Raw genomic sequence first — 17,882 nt, 5'->3', positions numbered from 1 at the left:
AATTAAATTTATAAACAATTTAATTTTGTATTTATAAAAAAATATAAGGTTTAATAAAACTTACGAGTGTGAATGTAGCAGACGTTAGACAAATTTTAAATTATAAATAAATAGAGTAAATAATTAAAAAAATAAAATTAAAAAAAAATGCACTTATTAATTTTAAAACTTTCTAAATGTGCATTTTTAAAAAATTTTATTTTATTAATTATTTACTCTATTAATTAATAAATTTAAATTTGTCTGATATCTGCTATATTCACAATCATTAAAACTTTATATATATTTAAATTTATCAATTTAAGAAGAGTCGATAAAGTAGAAAACTATCAACTCATCCAAAGGTGGCGCTGCGCTACTGGACGAAAAATATTTCATTACACGTAAAAAATGTGAAAAATAAAAAAATAAAAATTGCAACAGCAAGACTTTTATAGACGCGTGTGTCGTGTGTGTGACCAAGTAAGCGAGCAGTCCTTGCATTAGTTTATTAAATATATATATATATAAAAAAAATAATGAAAAGAAAAAAGTATGACAGGGATAATAGCGAACTTTGAAGCCGGTAACATGCACATGTGCAATACGTGTTTCATATATCACTCATATGTCTTGTAAATTTCTGCGTCAAGTAAAATTATAGCTAAGCGTGTACATACAGTATTGAGTATACAATATATTTAACTGTCCATTGGTGCAACGGGTTATGGAGTAATTACGTTAGTCAAGTAGCTTTCATAAGAATTTTTCGATTCACCAATAACTTGACTGCTCACACTACGGCCAAGTAGTTTATATTTAAACCCATTTATTTAAATACTCATAAGTTTACGGGGTTATAAAATTTAAATAATATTCGGACTCAGACCATTATTAGAAAGTGATTCATATTCATATTTTAAACAATTGCATTTAAAATAACTATCGAAAAAATGTACGATACTCCTTAAGTGTGATTCGTTATATATACACACACATATATATATTTATATATATATATAGAACAATTTTAAATGATAATAATAATATCAGCTCATATGAGGCTTTAATACTGAGTAAGACTTTCTGACAAGTGTGCAAAAAATCTAGAATACTGTAGATAAATGAAATTATTTATTTTTTAATTAATAATAATTATTAAAGTGTTGATGTTTTATTAATAATTATCAATAATGCCGGGAACACGAGGTAATGACACACATCGTATTATACCTGGTCATTATTTGCACCAGTTACCTGAACAGGACGAAGTGAGACTTTCTAAGATATTTAAAGCGTTAGATCACGATGGGAATGGCAGGATCGACGTGCATGACTTGTCCAAGGCTTTACACAAAGTCGGTGTCCATAAACGTTATGCCGAGGTGATTGTCTTTACTTTAAATATTTATCAGTTGTTTTGTAATTACATAAATCGTTGAGTAATTGTTTTATAATTTTTTTTTATTACAGCAATTTTTAGCTCAATCAGATCGCACTAAAAGCGGAGATATTAGTTTAGCTGAATTTATACACTACGTTATTGAACATGAGAAAAAATTACGCTTGCAATTTACTCACCTTGATAAAAATAAAGATGGTAAGAGTTTTATTTAATTACTAAATGTTGTGTATTTATTTAAAAATTTTATTAATCCAGCTCAAACAATTGATTAAATTAGTGGGAGCATTAAGTAAAATGTTTATTTAATTTAAAAATTCATAAAGATTGTAATGTAATTTATTTCATATTTTTTTAAAGGTAAAATTGATTTGGAAGAACTCATCAGCTCATTCAATAAAGATCTTGGTATTACTATGGATCGAGCAGAGGCTACAAAATTACTCCAAAGGTAAAATAATTATCTACATATATGTTTATATATTATAGAACATAATTTTTTAATTATAGAATGGATCAGGACGGTACACTAAGTATCAACTTCAACGAATGGCGGGACTTCCTTATGTATGCACCAAGTGACGACATTCGTGACATCATCAGATACTGGCGACATTCCACAGTAAGTGACACTTGTTTTATAAATTAAATAAAGGTGTCCAATGACATTTAACGTAATGGTTACTGGCATTTTAAAACTCCGCCTAATCGATAAAAAAAAATATGCATATATATATGCTGTCATTATTGTTATAAAGGAAGAAATAATCAAGCGTGTACTGCTGTCAGTACCGTTGATGCTACAACTGTACAGATAAAATAATATCCAATGATACGTTCGTAAATGTAAAACAATGGTACGTGATTCGCTGATATTAGAGGGGGCCCGACTACTGTCATCATGCCTCATTCCTATAAAAAGGTCGTACTGTTTACTTATTGTACACACGTATGACGTTTTGACTACTCAACTCTTCCTTTTATCATCAATCCCGACCTTCATTCTCAGCTGTTACTCTTGATGTATGTCATTAAATTTAATGCGCATGCATATTAAGTATTCAACTTCAATAACTCAACATTTAAATTGAAACATCTTCTCCACTTTAAAAAAGTCTGATAATATATTAAGTTTTCAAAATGTTTATTGAACTTATTAAATATATCAACTTGATTGTAAAAACAACTATATTTCATCAGTTTGTTGCCTTTTTTTTCGTCCCGCTTCTTGGGAACCACAATAACAACAACATCTAATTTATTTATGTTTTTTTTTATTTCTTCAACAAGCTGACACATTTTTATTACTGTGACGCAAAGATTTACATCAAAACATACAACGTCAATAGTCTACGATAGTAACAGAATTTTCCTATCGCATTTCAAACTTAATACTAGCAACTGTTGTGTTTTATCACCAACGTCATTGTTATCTAATCAGTAATTTTTAACTCGCGGGGATTCCAGATCGATCTAAAATGATGAAATTTTATTAGCAAACTTCTGGACACAAACTTTTGAATTTATTCAATAGTTTAAATAAAAAAAAAAAATAATTAATAAATTTGGCATGGGAAAGTTGGTAAAAAAAATGATGAATAATTTCTGGGATATTCCGTAGCAGACGTCCGATTAATTCCACTTAGAAGCAAACTCGTCTGGCTCTATCACACATATGACGTATGGAAATAGTAGAGGGGATATGGTTTGATCAGACGTTAATCTTTAAACATTATACTTAACTGGCTTGAGCCGGACTTGTAACATTCAGTCTTCAACTCCAACAAGCCGATGGAGTTTGTCTTACTTAGTCTTGGAATGAGTTTTCAAGCTCTCACTTGTGTCTAGAAAGGAAAGAAGGTCACACTTTCTTCTTCTGCATCGTTTGAATACCTTTGAGTCTGTGATTTTTTTAGTGTATCGTTTTATTTATTTACAAATTTAAAATTTAGTGTTAAATTATTTTTAAAAATGTTGGAACAAGGCAGTATTAATGTACTTGGTTGTCAAGTTTGTGAGGATTTTTTAGACGTTTACCATCACATTTTGCAAAGGGTACGACTTAGATATTCATATTTATTTTATATCATCTTTACTTTATACTGCAATTTAAACGCAGTGTTAGACTTTAGTCATTAAAAATTAATGAGATAAAATATAATATACTCGTGAATGAGATACCGGCATGCAGACAATGAGTCATTTTGATTCTTGAACTTCCTGATTGCTATATATTACAAGGCTGATTATATCTCCCAGTCAATCAATTTTTTTTCCACATGTATTTTTATTTTAATTGATTAGAGTTTACTTTGAGTGTTACATTTAATAATCGACAGCGCGTGCGTACTTTCATCCGGTTTTTAAAAATTTAAATTACAAAATTACGTTTGTCAATCAGCTGTATGTAAATAAATTACGAGTTATGAGTTACGAGTTGTATTGAATAAAATACTATCATTAAATTTATGAATTAATTATATTCTAATAATTAACTTGAGATTATAAATATTTAATGTCTACTCTATTTATAAATAATAAATGCCGCCACGTGTGTCTTTGTTTGAATTTCCTGATAAATATTGCCAAAAATTTTTTACACAACCTACTTGCATATATTTTATATGAATGTAATAAAATATAAAAAAAGTTTATTACGTATCTGTATTTCGTCATCGGGAATTCCTTGAGCATTTTTAAAAATTGAGTGCATGAGTAGAAAGTATCACAATTTAAAATGTATATGGAACTTTATAATAAGACGGTTGTTAGAGGAATCGATTGTAACTGAGCCAATATTTGAACTAAGGCTCTAAGTTACTCGAAGTCTAGCCGACTAATAATGGAAATAAAAATGCCGGTCGTATTCTATTTTTTTTTATACTCTATGTACACCGGGTACATAGACATGTAGACATATGTAATAAATAAGTTTACACGTGACATTGGGCAGTGAATCAAGTTACGGAATCTCTGGCCAGATGCCTGATGCTCAAGTCGTCTTCTCGCAACTGATCATCAGAACCATTTAAATCATTACTTGAATTAAAATCGATAGTTTAAAATTTTAAATAAAACTTTATGACATATTTATTGTTTTTTAATTTAAATAAATAGTTTATCAAAATTATCTTACAAAAATGGATAATTTAGACAATATGGACAGTGATTTTCTCCTTGAAATATACGTTAAGTTAAGTATTTAGTGATAATATTCCCCTCATTACTTGATTGTAACAACATCGATATGTTAATGATTTATTAATTATATTTTTTTCATTGAATTAATAAATTACTTTAAAATTCAATATTATAAATAGTGTGTAAAAATTTAAAAAATAATTTAAATCGAAGGCCAAATGTCCTTGAGGTTCAAGCGCGTGGAATAAAATAACTGTCACTTATCACGAGCTAATGATCAACATTTATACAACATGTTTAAACAATACCTTAACATGTTAATTTATAAATACATAAACATCTAAATATATGCTGATAATTGTGGACAAGAAAATTTATATGAAAATTTGTTTTTTATTTAAATTAAAGATCCGGTCAATTACTTTTACTACATACAATTTGAATAAATTAAATTTTTTGTTGCTGGTAAAATTATCCAAATTCTTCGTTAATTAATATTTTTTTTTTCTATTTACAGTACATGGACATCGGTGAAGATATCGGAGTACCTGATGATTTTACAAGCAATGAAATGATAACAGGAATGTGGTGGAGGCATTTACTTGCTGGTGGAATTGCTGGAGCTGTTTCGCGCACCTGTACTGCGCCTTTGGATCGAATAAAAGTTTATCTTCAGGTGAGTTATTTATTTAAGTTTGAATAATAATTAACTGGAAGACAAAGTGATAATTTATTTAATGTTATTTTTAGGTTCACGGGACAACGCACTGCAGTATGTCGAATTGCTTTAGATACATGTTGAAAGAAGGTGGAATACTGAGTCTATGGCGTGGCAATGGTATTAATGTACTTAAGATTGGTCCTGAAACAGCTCTAAAGTTTATGGCCTATGAACAAGTTAAGAGAGCTATTAAAGGAAATGATACGAGAGAGCTAGGTATTAATGAGAGATTCGTTGCTGGGTCCATGGCAGGTGGAATTAGTCAATCAGCAATTTATCCTCTTGAAGTAATTTATTTTTATTTATTTATTCATTTAATTACTTATATTTTTCTTAATATATTTGATTGACGTTATTATATTTTTTGAAGGTACTAAAGACTAGATTAGCACTTCGTAAGACGGGTGAATTTTCCAGTGTGATTGACGCAGCTAAAAAAATTCATAGTCAAGGAGGTTTGAAAAGTTTTTACAGAGGCTACATTCCTAATTTAATTGGAATTCTTCCATATGCCGGAATAGACTTGGCTGTTTATGAAGTAATTTTATTTATTTATTTATTTATTATTTTAAATGTTTGAATATTAATAATTTTGAATGAAATATTTTTCTAGACATTAAAAAATAGATATTTGAGATCGCACAGTAATAATGAACAGCCAGCATTTTGGGTTTTACTTCTATGCGGTACTGTTTCAAGTACTGCTGGACAAGTGTGTTCATACCCGCTTGCACTAGTCAGAACTAGATTACAAGCTGAATTATATCCCGGAAAATCACCTAATACGATGGTCAGTATGTTCAAAGATATTATACAACGCGAGGGTGTTAGAGGTCTCTACCGCGGGTTGACGCCTAATTTTCTCAAGGTAAATTTAAATTCAAATTAACAAAATCCATTTTTAATTAAATATAGTTAAATATTTATCAAAATTTTATTTGAATAAATAGGTAGCGCCAGCGGTATCAATAAGCTACGTGGTTTATGAACACTTTCGACAAGCATTAGGTGTCAATATGACGTGATGATTATATTTAACTAGGAATTGACAATTTTATTAATTTATTATTTATCATTTTAATATTGTATGAAATTTTTTGATATTAGTAATAAAACAACAAATTTATTAAAAAAAAATAACAGTCAAAAACAGCAAGAAAAGTAGGTGCTAATTTATGAATGGGCGTGATGGCTCAGCCTCAATATTATTTATTTATTATTAATTATTATCATTCTTTTTTTTATCCCAATGATTTCATATCATTGTAAATAATTAATCAGTTTACTTAATAATTTATTGTCTCATGACCTTGTGAATTTTAAGTTTGTAGTAACACTAGATAAATTTAAAATAATCAATTTTTTTTCCCAATTGATATTATCGAGTATTTTAAATCAAAGAATCGCTTAGCCTACATTAATAATAATCGTGATAAAGGTTTATTAATAATAGTAAATAATTAAATTAATTAATTAATAATTTTAAAACAATTATAATAATAATAAATACTAATTATCAAGCTTCAGCAGAGCTGTTACTTCGATATGAGTAATAGAATGAAAGTAATTCTTACAAAAATTTACTACTCAATTTTAAAAAATATTTATTGTGAATATTCTCTTTACCAAATAATTATTAACTTGATATAATTATAATATTTAATATTTATATAATAATAATAATAACAATAATAATAAAATAAATCTCGTTGTGGGCCTCCTGAGATTCGTTGATTTTATTTAAAATACAACGAGAAATAAAAACTAGGATAACTTATTAATTAATAAATTAATTAATCAAATAAATAATAAAAAATTATACACTGATACTGTGATAGATATGATTGTAAGGAGGTATTGTAAATTGTTATTTTAAAAGCAAAGAATAACAAAAAAGGCGGAGATCAAACATAAATGAATGTTTGATTGTCAGATTAATTTTGGCTGTCGTTCAAATTAATCTAGACTGGGGGCAAACTAGCAAATGATAAAAATGTTATTACAATGTTTCTTGCATCATATAATTCAATTATTTATTATCAGGTAAAAAAAAATTTGAATTTAATATCATTCCAAAAGTTTACACGATTGTTGATTGCCAGACTAATGAGTAAATTAATAAACAATAATTAGCTACAGACTGCTTTTCTATTGAACTATAGTTAATTATACTTAAAAATTATTAAAACTAATTGAACTTTTCGAGTCCTAAATACATTATTAAAAATATAATATTTATATGGCATAACATATTTACCTATAAATTAACAGGACTGATTTAAAATCATGACTGTCAAGCATTAGCTTAAAAAATAAATAAATTAAATGTTTATTTAGTTTCTTATTTATGCTGGTGTACATAAGCTTTTTTTTTCTTCATTTAAAAATTTAATTTATTTATTGAACTGTGTGATGTTTGAATTTAAAAATAACCCAGGATTTAAAATATTGTGAAAAATAAAATAAAGTTAAAAATAAATTAAATTGAAACATAAAACTGTTATTTAGGAATGTTAATTTTTATTTAATAATTATTATCAGTTATCAATAATTAGTATTATTTAAATATTAATTAATAATTAATGCATACAAAAATATTAAAAACATTCCAGTCTATTCGTTCAGGCCTTTAGCAGCTTCTTGGTCAACGATCCAGTATAGAGAGCCATTAGTTGGATTCACCCGACCAGCAGGCAAATTTTCTTTCAGTTTCAGTACACGCTAAATTATAATTATTCATTTATACACTTATACATGTTAGCTTTATTTTTTACTAATTAATAATATTTGCAATTATATACCTTTATTATATCAGCTTTACTCGCTCCAGCAACGGCAAAGACACAAGCCTTAGAATTATTAATCACCGGAAACGTGAGAGTTATTCTTGAAGGTGGTGGTTTTGGAGAATCGTTTATGGGACAAACCCATCTAATTGTCTCTTCCAGCAAACGATGCCCAGGAAATAGGGAGCATGTATGCCCATCGGGTCCAACTCCTAGCAGAAGCAAATCGAAACGTGGTAGACTGTCTGGTGGAAAGTATACGGACATCTTCATGATGTAGTCATTTGCCGCTTCTACAGCTGGACAAATAAATAAATTATTTTAGAAATTTTCAATACCCGACCCTGATTCAAAACTCTGATTGAATTCGATTGCAAAATTCTAAGAGGAATTAATGGGAAAGTTTCCAATGAATTCGATTGAAAGTTAATCAGAAATCGGAAAGTTAGTCAGCTAAAAAAATTATTTCTTTCCGATTGAATCTGATAAAAATCCCATGGAGTTTTAATCAGAGTTATTAATCAGCATTTACTGATTTAAATCTAAAATACTCAGTTACTAGTCTTTTTAAAAATTATCCCGCTGAAAAAAGTAACTAGCTATTAGATACTTTATCATATTGATTTATTTACCTGAATGTTCAGTATCAATAGTAATAAATTGGTCTTCAGTAATTGGAATTTTATCAATCAAACTAGCTTTATATTGACCATAAGTAGATTCTTCATTATCAAAAGGTACAATTCGTTCATCACAAAAAAAGAATCTCCATTTAGACCAATCAGTTGTTATTTCTGGCAAACCTTCAGCTAAAAATTTAATTAATGATCCTCCTGTAAATAAATAAGTATTATTATTATCATTATTAATATTTCAGTCAACACCAGCAGTAGTTCAAATATATATCATTAAGTTATAAATTATCTATAAAATACCTGATAAGCCAATTTTGAAGACATCGCCGGTATTTATTGCATCATTAGCATGCTTTTCAATAATACTTGACAATTTTTTAACGACACCGGCAACATCAGGTTCAATTAATACGTTCTCCATAATTAAATATTACAGTAGATCTTTATAAATATTTATTATTATTCTGATATGTATCATAAATAATAAAATAAATTATTTACTTAAATATTAAATCCTGCATAAAAGGTTTTGTTTCAATTAATATCTTTTACAGCATTTGTAAAAAAATCACGTACACACGATTCAAGATTGTGATGACCGATGAACAATGACTAATAACATTTGAGTATGTACATATATCGTAATACCATACAATCAAACAATGATACTTATTAAATTACGGATTTTATTCTTACCGACAATACAGAACTGTCACATGTCATCACGTGGTCAATTAGTATATTTTTGCGATGACTGTGTGTAGAAAATATGAGACAATTTATAAATTTTAAACAAATAAACAAATCAATTAATTTAAATAATAAAATTTAAAAAACCGCGCGAACTGATTTTTAAATACAAATTTTTAAATTTCGTTTTCTATGAAATTTTATTTAAAAATTGACGTTTGTCAGCTAAATTCACACTCATATTTTGTATTTATGTATAATATGTCCGTCCTGGACACCGGGGTGATGTGTGACAGTTCCTGTCAGTAAAATAAATCTCTTTTTTATCTCATAATTAATAAAACCGTCCACTATCCACTAATTCTTTAAAAAAAAAAACATTTATTATTCTATCTTACAAATTTTTTATAATTCGCGCCTAAATAACAATAATAATAATTGTTATTATTATCACTATTATAATTAGCAGTACACAATATAAATATTTATTTTGCATGCCTATCGATCATCATAAAGCGAACATGAGTGAAAAATAAAACATCAAATTTATATAAATAAATATGTAATGTTTTTTGTTAAATTTTAAAAAATGGTGTCAATAATAAATTTTTAGTTGACATTTGAATAAAAATGTGAAATGATTTTAAAAATAATTTTATGTGAATTCGAACATTTAAAGTGAATGATTCTGCTAAAAAAAAATATATATATACATTGGTATACTTATTATTAAAAATGATTATATCACTGAAGAGATTTTTACGAAAATGTCCAATAAGATTTACAAGAAATTTACCATGGAAACAGGGGGTTATTTTTTTAGCTCATGTATTTTTATATTTAATTATCTATTGGCTTTATGGAGTCATTTTTACATTGTTTTTTATATTTTGTATTGAAACGACAGGTAAATATGAATAATAAATAATTAATCGTAATTTGTCAAGTGAAAATAATTTATTTTATTTATTTTTACAATAGAAATTTTATACAAATTAGAAGACGTGTTCGTTTATCATCCAGTAATTCCTACTCATTCACGTATTTATGTACCATCACCATCAATGTTTAATTTACCATATCAAACAGTTTACATACATTCTAAGGATGGTACGATATTGCACACATTTTTCATATCACAACCTGGGGAAGAAGCTAAACAATCACCGACAATTCTTTATCTTCATGGCAATGCTGGCAATATTGGTCACAGGTTTATATTTTATTTAGTCTATTAATTTTTTATATATTTATATTTAATAGTTTATTGGGTAACAGATCAAACGTGAGTTTAATTAAAGGCTGATTAATATCACACCTAATCTGAATTTTTGTCCTGCCATAAAATATTTTTTATAATCACTTGCGTTGAAACTTAGAATTTAAATGTCAGTCAAATTTTGACACCGTAATAATGAAGCAAATTGTTAATTTATTTAATTAAAATGACGTCAAAAAATTAAATGCCTATCAGATGGATCTCTGATTATAATCAGATCATCAATTGATAAATTTTTAGTCACTTGCATCCGAAGATCGGGAAAAAATTTTTGTAAATTCAAAAAATACCCGCGTAAAAATTAGCCGTAATATGAAATTTAAAAAATTATTTTGACCTTAATTTTATTGATCGGCTAACCAGGCATTGAAACCACAAGTTCGAATGTCGGTGATATAAAAAATTAATTAATATATATATTTATATTGTTCACAGACTTATAAACGTAGCAGGACTATATCATAAAGTTAAATGTAATATATTAGTACTAGAATATCGTGGCTACGGTTTTTCTCAAGGCACACCAACAGAATCTGGTCTCTACATGGATGCTCAAGCTGGTCTAGATTATTTATTAAGTCGTAATGATATCAATACCAATGAAATAATTGTATTTGGTAGATCACTAGGTATTTAAAATAAATATTACGTAGCTTTATAATTTTTAATTACAGTAAATAATTATTAATTTTCTCTTTAGGAGGAGCAATAGCTATTGATCTGGCTGCTAATTACAATACACAAAGAATATGGTGCCTTATTTTAGAGAATACATTTACCAGTATTCCAGAAATGGCCTCTGTTTTAATTGGTTACAAGTTTATTAAATATTTACCGCTTTTTTTTTACAAAAACAAATTTATGTCTACAGATAAAGTTACGTCTATAAATGTGCCAACGTTATTTGTATCTGGTTCCGCGGACACTTTGGTACCTCCGCGTATGATGATTGAACTTTACAATAAATGTAAATGTAATTACAAAAAATTGATAACTATTTCTGGTGGTACGCACAATGAAACGTGGAATCAAACAGATTATTATCAACGTTTAGTGACATTTATAAACCAATTGAGAGAAAAACCGTGTACTCTAGATGATAATACTTGTCATTACCTCATTGACGATATTTAACTTTATTCAAATTTTAATTTGAATATTTAAAAAAAAAACTAAATATTGCGTCCAAATATCAATAGATTAATCAAAATAAACGTTATTGATTTTTAAAAATAAACATTTACACAAACAGTAAATGTACTGTGATTATAAATAATTTAAAAAATAATGATGATAATAATAATATAAAATTTAAATTAATAAATAGGACTTGTCAAATTACCAATTAAATTATTTAATAAATATTTATCAAGACGATTATAATCTTCTGTTACGTCTGCGATGTTTTTTAGCCAATTTTTCCGATAGTGTAAGACCAATAATTGTTATTAATGACAGTACTGTCGCTGCCCCGATGATAATAAACTTAGCGCTGTTGCTTGATTTAATAATAATCGTTGAACTCTGCGCTACTGTATAAGTATTATCCTCAATAGCAACAAGTCGCTCGAATTTAATAGATGATTTACAGAGTACTTTTGTCTTCCATTTGTACCAATGTACCATCCGTACATTGAATACTTCTGTCGGTTTATTACATCTGTTTAAAAATATTATTTTTTAAAAATGTACAGTATCTTAACTCTTATTATGTAAATAAACAAATTTAATTAATTAATTAATAAGTAATTAACAAACTGCCAAATTTAGTTTTTGTCACCTTAAATTAGCCAGAAGTGCTGAGTTAATTCCATATAATTTTGGTAACAAATCGTCTAGCATCCATTGAGATTCGCAGTCACAAATCAATGGATTTCCTTGCAGATTAATCCCGTACTTGGGTATTGATTCGTTTAATATTTTTACTGATCGTCTTGAAATACGCTCGAGTCCATTGTTACTTAAATCCAACTAAAGAAGTTTATTATTAATTTATTTTTATTGAGGTTTAATTTATTTATTAACTTACGTAGCAGACATGAAGATTTTTGAACGCATTGTCGTGCAGAGATTTTAAATTTTTGTTTGAAGAAATAGTTAAATTGATACAACTGTCATCGTGCGCTCGCAAAAGATCAAATGAATCTTCATCAATACTCTCCAGTTTATTTAAATCACTTGCGATAAATCTTTTCAATTTTATTTGCTGGTTAAAAATTAATTTAGTCAGAGGATTGCCGCTGATTATAAATTCCTCGAGAGCCGGTGAATTTTTAACAGAAAGCGGTGGGATGGAAGAAAAATAATTGTAAGAAATATTGAGGATTTTTAAATTAATAAACGTCGCGTTTATGAGCGATAAATTATTTCTGCTGATATCTAATGATTTTAAGTGATTGGCTGTCGGATTTGTTTGGATTGTGGAGATAAAATTGTGTTTTATATCAAGAAAATCGACAGATAGATTTGACGGAAGGTGGGATAATTTATTGTGAGCGACTGAGAGATTTTTTAAAGAAGGACAGAAGATATCCAGGGACTGAATGAAATTATTATTGAGAAGTAATGTACTGAGTGAATTCAAATTAACAAACGCTTGGCCGTTTATTGACGTTATTAAATTGTAAGATAAATTTATAAACTTTAACTGAGGGCAATTTAGTTGTCTGGCTGTTAGAATTTTCAGTCTATTGTAAGATAAGTCTAGATGAGTCAAATTACACGGACGGGTGCTTATCTCTGCTATTAAATTGTGACTCAAATCGAGCTTAGATAGTGATAAAAAATTATCAAACACATCTGCAGTTAATGCCTTCCAATTATTTAAAGAAAAATTAAGTTCTTTCAAATTAATTAGACTAGTCAGTGCATTTATTGCGCTTTCATTTAAATTATTTTCAGACAAATCAACGATTTTAAATTCTTCTATTTTGTCTTTAGGATTTAAAATTTCCAGTGACGTGTTGTCACTTGATAAAATTATTTCCTGGGTGAGTTCACTTGTCAGTAATTTTAAAATATTTGTGTCGCTGGAATTCAATCTTCCATTGCAATCAATTGTTGCACCTGATAAAAATAATTTAAATTATTCGTTTCTTACTTGATGATATTTTAAATAAATTTAATTTATAAATCATACCTGAGCACACGCACACTTGACACAAATTGCCCGAAGATGATTTTAAAAAATTAATTAACAAAACTATAACAATAAAATACATTTTTGAAAACTCACTCCTAATCTATTAAATTAATCAGTAGACTGAAGAGCTACAGTGTATCGGTATCTTGCAACAGAACTGAATTCTGATAAGAACTTTTATCTGATCTGCGTCATCGGATTCATGATTCCATATCTTTTGAATTTATTTACATTTTTTCTATAAACTACAGCCATTATTAATTATTATCTAGTAACAAATACTCATATTTTTTTAAAGAAGATCATACATGGACAAGTAGGTCCAATTTTTTGTATCTGATCAGATATGAGTGGCCATTTATGACCATGAATTTTTCCCGGGCACTTAGAGAATAAAAATAAATAATTTCTATATAAACATTTGCTCAATTTATTTTAAATTTAATTTATCTAAATGAAATATTTAAAAATTACAGAGGCACGTCATTTAAACTTTGTACTAAAAAACATCCAAACAATCAGAAAAAATAATTAATTATCAATAATGTTAATTACTAACTCAATAAACTAATTAGTAATTACTTAAACATTATACTAAAGTAATAACATAATTAAAAAAAAAAAAAAAAAGTACAATTAAGCTTTTTTGAAAAAGCTCATAATAGAAGTCTGTTTGTTTTGTTTTTTGATCTGAGCGGCTGTAGCTTTCTTCACCTCAACTTCTTTAATTGCCGCTGGTGTTGGTGGCTCTTCATCGGAAGCGCTCTCGTAGACAAAAGTTTTCTTAGTAACGAGGTAGCCGTCCTCGTCCATAAAAGTTTTATCGACAGCTTTACGCACTTTGCGTTTACCTTCGACCTGTTTAGCTGGTGGTGGTGACGGTGATTTTTCTTTTACCACCACAGCTTCTTCAGGAGGCGGGTCATCAAATAAATCGGGCTCAGGATCACTGGCAGCTGATTCATCGCTCGAATCCGACACCAAGAAGATACGTTTTCTTTTTTTGGTATCCTCCTTACTGGAGTCTCTGCTCCTATTACGTTTGCTGCCGCGATTTTGTTTGGTTTTATTTTTAGCTTTAATATCACCATTACTCTTCTGACTCGATTTTTCGTTACTGCTCTTATTGTCCGAAGCTGAATTAGAAGTAGAACCCGAATCTTTGGGTTTTAAATTTGATTTACTTGCAGATACTCCATTACTCTCAATTATTTTAGGACTTTCATCAACTTCCATTGGACTTTCTTCAACTCCATTACTTTTATTGTCATTATTTTTATCAGCAGAATCTTTATTTTTATTTGGTGGTGACTTTTTAGAATTAGCAACAGCAACTTTACCAAACAAATTGCTTAGCCCAGTTTTCTGAGACTGTACAGGTTTCTTAGAAGCGCCTTTCTTTGTTTCAGCGGGTTTACTTTTAACTGGTGACACTTTTTTAGCTTCAACTTTGTCTTCTTTGACATCATTGCTACTATGAGCTCCATTACTTACTCCATTGTCATCGTTACTCTTATTAGTAGTCTTGCTATCACTGACTTTATCACTAGACTTAGTAAAATTACTAAAAATATTTTTCTTCGTCTCAACAGGCTTACGTTCCGCAGTGACAGCAGCAGCAGCAGTTGATGCCATGTAGGTTTTATCAGAGCCCCATCTCCGCTTAAATAATTCTTCGTCGCTCAATAAAACAGCATTCTCGCAAGTAATGGCTGAAAATTTAGTGTCACCTTGACCTGCCTCAGCCAGCAATTGAATGTCTGGCAGAGACTTCTGTAAGCTGTACAAATGCTGGGATATTATTCTGTCATACTTATCAGCAGCGACACCAAAGTCTGATTCCTTGACAACTTCAACACGCATACCTCCGTCTTTGGTGTGACCTATTATCATTATTGTGGCTACAAGTTGATCACTTGATTTGTTTTTACTCCAATACTCTTCCAGAATTTGTTTAGATAAATTTACATGGACTTCTAGCTCTTTGCTCAGCCATTTATACGTAACCTAAAAATCAATAGACATTTAAATTACCATTACATCGTAGTTTCACACAAATAAAATTTATTTAAATCTTACCAGCTTGTCTTCATCATTAATGTACCCAGCAAGAGTATCCAAATAATTGTTCATTAAATCCATGGTTTAATTTACTTATTGGGTCTTGATCTTCAACAACAGGACAACTTATAAATATTATTTGTAATTAATGTGACACTTTATTTTTAAATGCACCACCTAGTGAATATTTAAGTAATTAGGACTATTTGCTAGACATTTTTAATTAATTTGCAGATTGATTAATTAATTAATTAGTGAAACTAAATTCTGGCTTGGTAATGAATTATTTTCGCGCCTTTTTATAGCAGCAATAGCCAAACAGCTGCGTTGTTTTACTTTTACTTTTTTTGTAGACAAATTCAAGGTGGCGCTCAGAGCGCTCGAGATGGTTCGTAATTTTACTCTAGAGTTCTAATTTTTCGACTGAAGTGAACTGTCAATTTTTTTTTTCATCTTGTTAAAGATTATGTTTCAGAGCAAAAAACGTGATCCTTTAATTTTTTCAAAAATTTGATCGAGTGAAACAAAAAAACGGCTGGTTGGATTGATCTGGCTCGTTGGAGGGTTAGTGTGGACATATTGAACTGTAAAATGCACTCAACATTATCGATTTCCACAATATTTTCGTTTCAGCGCCCGATTTTTCAAAAAGCCAACAAAAGCCCTTTTTTTGTTACATTTTCAAATTCATGTGACGATAGGAAAAAATTTTTTTTTCGAAAAAGCGATGGCTAATCGTTGAAGGGAATTTATTCAAGTTTTTGAAACCCACCATTAACTTTCTGTGCGATCATTGGTTTCTGAGATATCGATAATCAAAGACAAAAGGATCCTTTTCCATTCGATGACCGATATCTCGGCGAGAAGTGGACGTATCAAGGTCCATAAAAAACGAAATTAAAGCTGAATAATAAAAGTATCCGATCCTTATAGTGGTTAATCGAAAAAAATATTTTTCCACGCCCGTAGACCAAAAAAAAAAAATCGGTCTGTCAGTTGACCCTGCGGGCCAGCCCCAAAACTTCCCGCTGTTTTCGAGCTCGTTGAGCTCGAAAACACTATTGTGAATACATTTTCGAGCTCTACGAGCTCACAAATACTTTTGTATGCCATTGTTTTGTAAAAAACCATTTTTTAGCATTTCTTTCTCCCACGATATCTCGCGAACGAATTAACCGATTTTGATGGTTGAGGCGGCAATCGACGCGTTTTGTCAAGTTCTAAAGCTGATAAAATTTTGGATTCGATTTATCGAGTCGTTTTTGAGATATTTCAGGAAAAATAAAAAAAATTTTTTTTTTTAATTCTTTCGACAGCGGTTTCTCTTGAACGAATGAACCGATTTTGATGGTTGAGGTGGCATTCGACGCGGCTTATAAAGCTCTAGAGCCCAGTCCATTTTGGAATGAATCCATCGAGCACATTAAAAGTTATCCAAAAAAAACATTTTTGAAAAAACTTTATTTTTGGAATATCTCTGAACGAGCCCTACCGATCAAGCTCAATTTTCTCTCGGCTTCAAGATATTGACAATCCGCGTCGAATGGCACCTTAAAGTTCAAAATCGGTTCATCCGTTCAAAAGATACAGGTATTTACATACGTACGTACGTACGTACGTACGTACGTACGTACATACATACATACATACACTCGGACATCATCGTGAAATTAGTCAGGATAGCTCCCTAGGACCTCGAAACGTCGACATCTGATGGAAATTCGATTTTCGTAAATCGGACCGAAACCAATAACTTCCCGAATTTTTGAAAATTTACAATTTTCTTAGCGGGAAGTTAAAAATTAAAAAAATTTGAAAATTTTTTTGTCGCTGGTTTTTCTAAGATTACTCAAAAACTGCTGACGCTACAAAATTTTAAAGTTCTAATCCAAAAAGTAGACACTTGGAGCTACAATTGCCTTTTTTTTATTTTTTGTACGACCATTTCTCTCGAAGTTACGGCCTGTTGAAAATCGTCCAAAAATTTGGAATTTTTTTTGATCCTTTAATTTTTTCCAGTAGTGTATATTTATTTAAATGTATATT

The 17,882-nt window shown here is 29.1% G+C and overlaps 5 protein-coding genes across 6 annotated transcripts; 2 read left to right on the top strand and 3 right to left on the bottom strand.

Annotated features, from left to right (window-relative positions):
* The first annotated feature begins 407 nt into the window (after nucleotides 1-407).
* Nucleotides 408-6,948, top strand: LOC130673642 (calcium-binding mitochondrial carrier protein SCaMC-2-A). Of its 2 annotated transcripts, XM_057478749.1 has the most exons (9): nucleotides 408-1,364; nucleotides 1,453-1,579; nucleotides 1,742-1,832; nucleotides 1,892-2,003; nucleotides 5,040-5,198; nucleotides 5,273-5,530; nucleotides 5,614-5,781; nucleotides 5,857-6,111; nucleotides 6,194-6,948. In XM_057478749.1, exons 1-9 carry the CDS (start codon nucleotides 1,173-1,175, stop codon nucleotides 6,266-6,268), a joined length of 1,437 nt encoding a protein of 478 aa, XP_057334732.1. In that variant the 5' UTR covers nucleotides 408-1,172; the 3' UTR covers nucleotides 6,269-6,948. The 2 variants fall into 2 exon arrangements, with proteins under 2 accessions (XP_057334732.1, XP_057334733.1); XM_057478750.1 differs by lacking the exons at nucleotides 408-1,364; nucleotides 1,453-1,579; nucleotides 1,742-1,832; nucleotides 1,892-2,003 and adding an exon at nucleotides 3,169-3,436.
* A 137-nt stretch (nucleotides 6,949-7,085) lies between these two features.
* On the bottom strand, nucleotides 7,086-9,093 carry LOC130673646 (6-phosphogluconolactonase). The gene is made up of 4 exons (XM_057478753.1): nucleotides 8,965-9,093; nucleotides 8,662-8,862; nucleotides 8,045-8,328; nucleotides 7,086-7,964 (listed from the first exon to the last, which is right to left on the bottom strand). The coding sequence occupies exons 1-4, from the start codon at nucleotides 9,083-9,085 to the stop codon at nucleotides 7,857-7,859; spliced, it is 714 nt and encodes a 237-aa protein (XP_057334736.1). The 5' UTR covers nucleotides 9,086-9,093; the 3' UTR covers nucleotides 7,086-7,856.
* A 721-nt stretch (nucleotides 9,094-9,814) lies between these two features.
* Nucleotides 9,815-11,767, top strand: LOC130673645 (protein ABHD13). Its single transcript, XM_057478752.1, has 4 exons — nucleotides 9,815-10,261; nucleotides 10,336-10,567; nucleotides 11,069-11,262; nucleotides 11,334-11,767. Exons 1-4 carry the CDS (start codon nucleotides 10,090-10,092, stop codon nucleotides 11,765-11,767), a joined length of 1,032 nt encoding a protein of 343 aa, XP_057334735.1. The 5' UTR covers nucleotides 9,815-10,089.
* A 243-nt stretch (nucleotides 11,768-12,010) lies between these two features.
* LOC130673641 (protein artichoke-like) lies at nucleotides 12,011-14,031 on the bottom strand. Its single transcript, XM_057478748.1, has 4 exons — nucleotides 13,773-14,031; nucleotides 12,663-13,699; nucleotides 12,414-12,604; nucleotides 12,011-12,293 (listed from the first exon to the last, which is right to left on the bottom strand). The coding sequence occupies exons 1-4, from the start codon at nucleotides 13,852-13,854 to the stop codon at nucleotides 12,011-12,013; spliced, it is 1,593 nt and encodes a 530-aa protein (XP_057334731.1). The 5' UTR covers nucleotides 13,855-14,031.
* Nucleotides 14,032-14,231: 200 nt separating this feature from the next.
* Nucleotides 14,232-16,168, bottom strand: LOC130673644 (DNA polymerase delta subunit 3). Its single transcript, XM_057478751.1, has 2 exons — nucleotides 15,855-16,168; nucleotides 14,232-15,782 (listed from the first exon to the last, which is right to left on the bottom strand). The coding sequence occupies exons 1-2, from the start codon at nucleotides 15,915-15,917 to the stop codon at nucleotides 14,412-14,414; spliced, it is 1,434 nt and encodes a 477-aa protein (XP_057334734.1). The 5' UTR covers nucleotides 15,918-16,168; the 3' UTR covers nucleotides 14,232-14,411.
* Nucleotides 16,169-17,882: the final 1,714 nt, after the last annotated feature.

Source organism: Microplitis mediator, chromosome 8, assembly GCF_029852145.1.
Source record: "Microplitis mediator isolate UGA2020A chromosome 8, iyMicMedi2.1, whole genome shotgun sequence".
NCBI lineage: Eukaryota > Metazoa > Arthropoda > Insecta > Hymenoptera > Braconidae > Microplitis > Microplitis mediator.
The sequence above is the reverse complement of the archived record's forward strand: the minus strand, read 5'-3'. Positions and strand labels throughout refer to the sequence as shown.